The sequence below is a fragment of the Oryzias latipes genome, chromosome 11, assembly GCF_002234675.1.
Source record: "Oryzias latipes chromosome 11, ASM223467v1".
Lineage (NCBI taxonomy): Eukaryota > Metazoa > Chordata > Actinopteri > Beloniformes > Adrianichthyidae > Oryzias > Oryzias latipes.
In genome coordinates, this window is record NC_019869.2 from 3,862,872 (window position 1) to 3,868,801 (window position 5,930).

At 38.0% G+C, this 5,930-nt stretch overlaps 2 gene segments (V, D, J or C); one reads left to right on the top strand and one right to left on the bottom strand.

Moving 5' to 3' along the window:
• Nucleotides 1-210: 210 nt before the first annotated feature.
• Nucleotides 211-886, bottom strand: LOC101164370. The segment is given in 2 exon segments: nucleotides 211-586; nucleotides 701-886. Coding segments are annotated over 2 exon segments (363 nt in total).
• A 1,428-nt stretch (nucleotides 887-2,314) lies between these two features.
• LOC101155404 lies at nucleotides 2,315-5,067 on the top strand. The segment is given in 3 exon segments: nucleotides 2,315-2,323; nucleotides 3,620-3,671; nucleotides 4,603-5,067. Coding segments are annotated over 3 exon segments (378 nt in total).
• Nucleotides 5,068-5,930: the final 863 nt, after the last annotated feature.

Below are 5,930 nucleotides of genomic sequence, written 5' to 3' on the forward strand. Positions count from 1 at the left end.
GTACAGTTTGTAAATCGCTGTAAATGTCTGTCTCCTAAAAAACACACAAACATAAATGTCTTAGACTCTAGTATCAAAGTGAAAAACATCCAAAGGTGGAAAAAATATCTAAAATTTTCCTAGCTCAGCATTTTTTTCTTCTTCTGGTAGATTCATTGATGTTAGAAGATCTAAGAATTTATGGTAAAATCCACATTTGAACCAAAAGGTTGAGAGCAGCTGTTCATTCAGATCAGTTCCTCTTTAGCTGAAAGAGGTTTTTGTACGACGTTGTTTCACTGTGTGAACGGATAGCTGTAATCATGCTGACAGTAATAAACTCCTGAATCTTCAGCCTGAACTCTACTGATGGTCAGAGTGTAATCACTGCCAGATCCACTTCCACGAAAACGATCAGAAACTCCAGACTGACGAGTTGAAGCATCATACATCAGGAGTTTAGGAGCTTCTCCAGATTTCTGAAGATACCAGTGAAGGTAGCTGCTACTAACACTTGAACTGGTTTGACATCTAATGGAGAAAGTTTCTCCTGGAACAACAGACTGAGATCCAGGAGTCTGAGTCACAGTGATTTCACCTGATGAACCTGGAAAAAAGGAAAAACAGAAGAGTCATTGAGATGAATCCAGATGAAAGAAATCTAAGAATTGTGATGAAGTTTGTTTCCTGATGAATCCAAGTTTCCAGCAGAGAGTCTTACCCTGAACAAGGAGCTCCAGGACAGCCAGCAGCAGAGTCAGTGACATCCTCATTGTGCTGCAGGTGTGTCAGTGTCTCTGAAAGGTCTGGACAGCCACTGATCAACACTGAGCTCTTAACTGCTGGAAGCAGAGAGGCAGCACACATATGCAAACACACTGAGTCAGTCATCTGCAGCTGTTCTCAGCAGCTCTGGATGTTCAGCTTGGATTTACCCTTGTGCTATCCTAGGCACTTTCACTTTGCGAGTTGGGTCATCTTGACCCACTAGACAGTGCTCTGAACCTTTTTTCTTCAATGATTTGTGATTTTCACTGGTGTCCATGGATTACATGAAATCTTTCCACCTTTGTCATGGTAGGGAGAACACGTCAATGTAAGGGTTTGGTCAGAGGATAGCACAAGGGTTAAGGTTATTTGGCAAAAATTGTTCTGACGCAATGCATTGTAGTCCATACTCACCAATCTAGTGAGCACTATGTTTTGACAGTGTCTAAGCTCAAACTTCCTCACATCTATTTGAGTTTTTTTATTTTTTTTATTGAATGGACCCATGGTTAAACCAAACTGAATAGTGGACTTAAATTTGTCCTGCATTGACGTTTTTGACTATGTGTTTAGATTGATGAAACAAACTGCCCATTGTGCAGAATCTGATGGGACATAAGTTTTAGCTTTGCTTGGTGGTCAAATCTGAGAGAAATGAATATGTATGAATGATGACATTATTAAAGAAGGGATAAAGACCTACCTTTTTACTCTAGCTTTTAGTTGAAATTCTGTAACTTATTTGATATTTTTAATTTTAATCATTTAAGTTCTATTTTTTACCAGTTTGATATACACTCTGTGAATGTATATACATTTACTTACCATTTTATATATGTCTATTAAGGTTTATGAATGTACATATTTGGTTATTTATCTATGTTAATTTTTATTTTATTCCATTTCCATTTTAGATGTAACTCCAGTGTTTTCCTCAGAGGGATCCTCCACATCAGTGACTGATCTTCTCAGTCAATGGGGTCACTGCAATGGGATTTCCTGCTCTTTTGATTAGATCTGGGGGGTCCTGTGGTAGTGTATTCTGTGAACTTGAGTGGGGGGTCACTGATGTGGAAATGTCCCCAAAATACTGTTTATCCACTTTTGTCCAAAGGCCAGGTTTCTATATTATAACATTTGTTTGTCTTATCCTTTTGTTTTTAGATTTGAAAAATGTTTGTATGCAAAGTATTTGAGTTAAGCTTAAAAGTGCTATTAAAATATATCATATGATAATTATTTACACAAGTTCTTACATTTCCTCCTGTGGGATTAATAAAGTAAATTTGAATTGACTTGAATTGAATTAAATAAAGTTTGATTTAATTTGATTTGAAATAATGTTTTCTAAGAAAACAACGGTGTGAGAAAACTGGTTATTCTAAACAGGACTGTAAAATAAGAAAGGTTAGGTTCGTCCCCTTCAGTTTCCTGCACACAGAAACAAATGAATAAAGACTCAAAGACAGGTACTTATCTTTTGTGGAAGTTTTACTTCGTATAAACACGAAGGGGACAGACAGATGAACATGGTGCATTCAAAGTCTGAACAACCGGAAGCAGGGAGATGGGCTTGGTATAAGAACCCTGAAACCCAAATATGATGATTTGACTTCAAGATGTCACCTTGATAAATGAAAAGTTTCAACAACAACAGAAGAAGAATATAAAATATTCAGGACTGAAAGAATTTCTTTTTTTTTAACAAAGAATGTCTATTACGATGACTTTCTAAATCATTGTATTAAGTGTCTTTGAATTGTGTCTTTCTTTGTGTGTTTAGTGTGTCTACAGTAAATCAGTCAGTGTTTCAGTCTCTGGAAGAACTTGAGGCAGAAACATTCAAATGAGTTTCAGTTCTTTCTGATGAAGGAGGTTTTTGTACGATGACTTTTCACTGTGTGAACACATCCTGACTGTTGATATAGTGCAAACTCTGACAGTAATAAACTCCTGAATCTTCAGCCTGGACTCCACTGATGGTCAGAGTGAAGTCAATTCCATTTCCTGATCCACTTCCACTGAATCTGGAGGAGATTCCTGAAAATCTGATTGATGTTAAATAGATCAGAGCTTTAGGAGCTTCTCCAGATTTCTGATGGTACCAGGCAAGCCAGTATTGTGAACCAGTCCAGTGAGCTACTTGTTGACTGGCCTTACAGTCTATAGTGACCTTTTGATTGAGCTGCACTGATTTAGCTGCTGGCTGAGTCACAACAACATTTTGTCCAACAGAACCTGCAGAGAGAGAAGAACCACAAAGAACATGAGATGCTGAGGAGAAACTCAGCTGCACTCCAGATGATTCTCACATGACACAAACATCATCTTCCTCACCCTGAATGAAGCAGAGGACAGTCCAGATTAGGACGCAGATCAAAGTCATGGTTTGACTGAGGAGGAGGAGGAGGATTTCTGTGTCTTCTGCTGTGATGAAGGACAGCTGTCAGTCATCCAGTCTTCAACACTCAGGACTATAAAGTCTCCCAGAGCACTGGAGCATGGAGCTGCTGATGCAAAGTGTTTCTATGGAAATGCAACCACTGACTCCAACAGGAACATGGATCTCTGTCATCAGGATTCACACCAATGGATCAATCAATCATTCCAGATGGGATTCAAAAATATTGATTTATGCTCAAATATAATATTCGTTTTTTACCACTAGTACATATGAGAGTACTTCTGAAAAGAAAAATTAAGCTAAATTTAACTGAAAAAAATTAAAAGTATTATTATTATTATTTCAGTGAGAACCTTTTTCTCATCAATCCGTTGTGTTTTCCAGTCAGACTGTGTTGAGTTTGTTGTGTTCAAAGTCAGAGAGCGTGTCTCTCTGCAGTCAGAGGTTTTTGTACGACGACTCAGTTAGTTTGTATCACTGTGGTACACGTTTGGTGGAGGAACCAGACTGGAGGTTGATTGTAAGTAAATTATTTTCAATTTACATCCATGTTTTAACAAAAAGTGTTTTCTTTTAAGTACCATAAACTAACATTTGTCTACTTGTATGATTTATACAGATTTAGTTTTTTCATATAAGGCAGGAAATATTCACAGATGCAGATAAACGTGATTCCATTTGAAAATCATTTGTCAGAAATCTGTCTGTAAAGGTGAATTTATAGTTTTCCAACATTTTTCATTTAGTTCTAACATCTGAACCAACAATTTATTTTATTGTTACAATTTTGTGTTGAGAAGAAAATGAAACATCCTAGTTTTAAGATGTAATGATTCTGGAAACTTATTGATTTTTTTGTCATTCTATAGGGTTTTTGAACATATTATAGATGTTTTTTAAAGTAAAGTCTGAAAATATACTTGTGTGAAGTTTTTAACATCTCAAAGTACACATAGTTGAATATTGTGAAGTAATTATAAAAATTAAAGCAAACAAGACGTCTCAACGTCAAATTGTTACTTTTATTCTCATTTCATGTCAGAATCTGTGAACTCTGTTAGATATTTTTAACCTTTATTAATCTGCTAGAGCAAATGTTAGACCACATTTTGAAAATATTCTTTAAAAAAATTGATTTTGTTTATTAAGTAAAATAAGGAATGTTAAAAAAAATAAACGTTTTTCTGTGTCGGGTGGTTAAAAGTTTAATGAATTAAGTTTATATCTCAAAGATCTTTTTCTTATTTTACGTTGAGACTGAAACCTGTTTGTTGATGTGGTTCATTGGTGATGCTCATCTGTTGCCATGGTTACAGCACCTAAAGAAGGAAGTGAAAGATTGAAAAAAAGTGTTAAACTAACTGAAGAAACAAAGCAGCATTTTGCTGCAGGAAGAGTTTCTGTTCTCTTTGGATGATTTCTCATGAACTTGTTTGTGTCTCCTCATGCAGTGGGTCATGTTCCACCCAAGCTGACAGTGCTGTCCCCCTCCATGCATGAGGGGAAGGCCACACTCCTGTGTCTGGCCAACAACGGCTTCCCTTCAGGCTGGACTCTGTCCTGGAAGGTGGGCGGCAGCAGCATCAGCAGCAGCTGGGAGGAGAGCAGGAGCCCCGGGGTGCTGCACAAGGACGGCCTCTACAGCTGGAGCAGCACCCTGAGGCTCCCTGCAGACCAGTGGGAGAAGCTGGACTCTGTGACCTGTGAGGCCACCCAGGACTCCCAGACTCCAGTCCCAGAGACTCTGTGGAGAAACCAGTGTTCCTAGTCACCACCAGACTGACTGGGATTCTTTTACTCTGCTTTAAACTACTCTGACTTCACTTAGGAATCTTTGTGACATTTATTGCAATCCTCTTTCTGAATGTTGTGAATGTTTCTTTTTTTTTTTAAATAAAGATTTTTTCTTCAACTCAGCTTTGGTTTGTTTAGTTTTTAACATTTAAAGACACTTCCGCCATGCTGCAGCAGATATCGGCCTATATCTTTGCTGTGTGCAGATGTTAACATTTAGCAAAATTGCTAGCAAAATGTTTGGAGCCGATAATTCCCACATTAATCAGTCCTGACCAAACTAGCTTTATTAAAACCAGACATTCATATCATAATATTAGGCGGCTTATGTATATTTTATACTGCCCCTCTCCTTCTGACACCCCCGAAATGGTCATCTCCATGGATGCTGAAAAGGCCTTTGATCAGGTGGAGTGGCCTTACCTGTTTTATACTTAGAGACACTTTGGCTTTGGATCTAAATTCCTATCATGGATCAAATTTCTGCACACATCACCTATGGCACTGTTACACCCCTGTCTAGGAGTTTGTAAACGGGAGTAACATAAAGGTAAAAAGAAAAACTAAATTCACCAATGACTCGAAAAACCCTCACCAGACCCAGACTGAAATTAAGCTGGGAAATTATTTACAATGACAACTCAAAAACATACAAAAATAACCAACCCAAATTATCAGGATCAATAAACTCTAACAATGTTTGTTCTAATGCTCTGCTGCTGCCAGCTGGAGGGAGAGGGGCTTCAACAGATGAGGTGGCAGTTTTTAAAGCTGCCACTGGGAAGTCCTCAGCCAATCAGGTGGTCCGGACACGGTGGAATGTAATTGGCAATATAGAGGAGGGAAAATAAAGGAAAAAATACAGAAAAACATTCCAAACATACAAACAAAACAATATTACGGCCACAGCCGTAACAGGCACGTGTTCGCACTAATAATGACTTCTGGAAATACTTCCCCTTGGGCCGTAGAACTAGACAGGGCT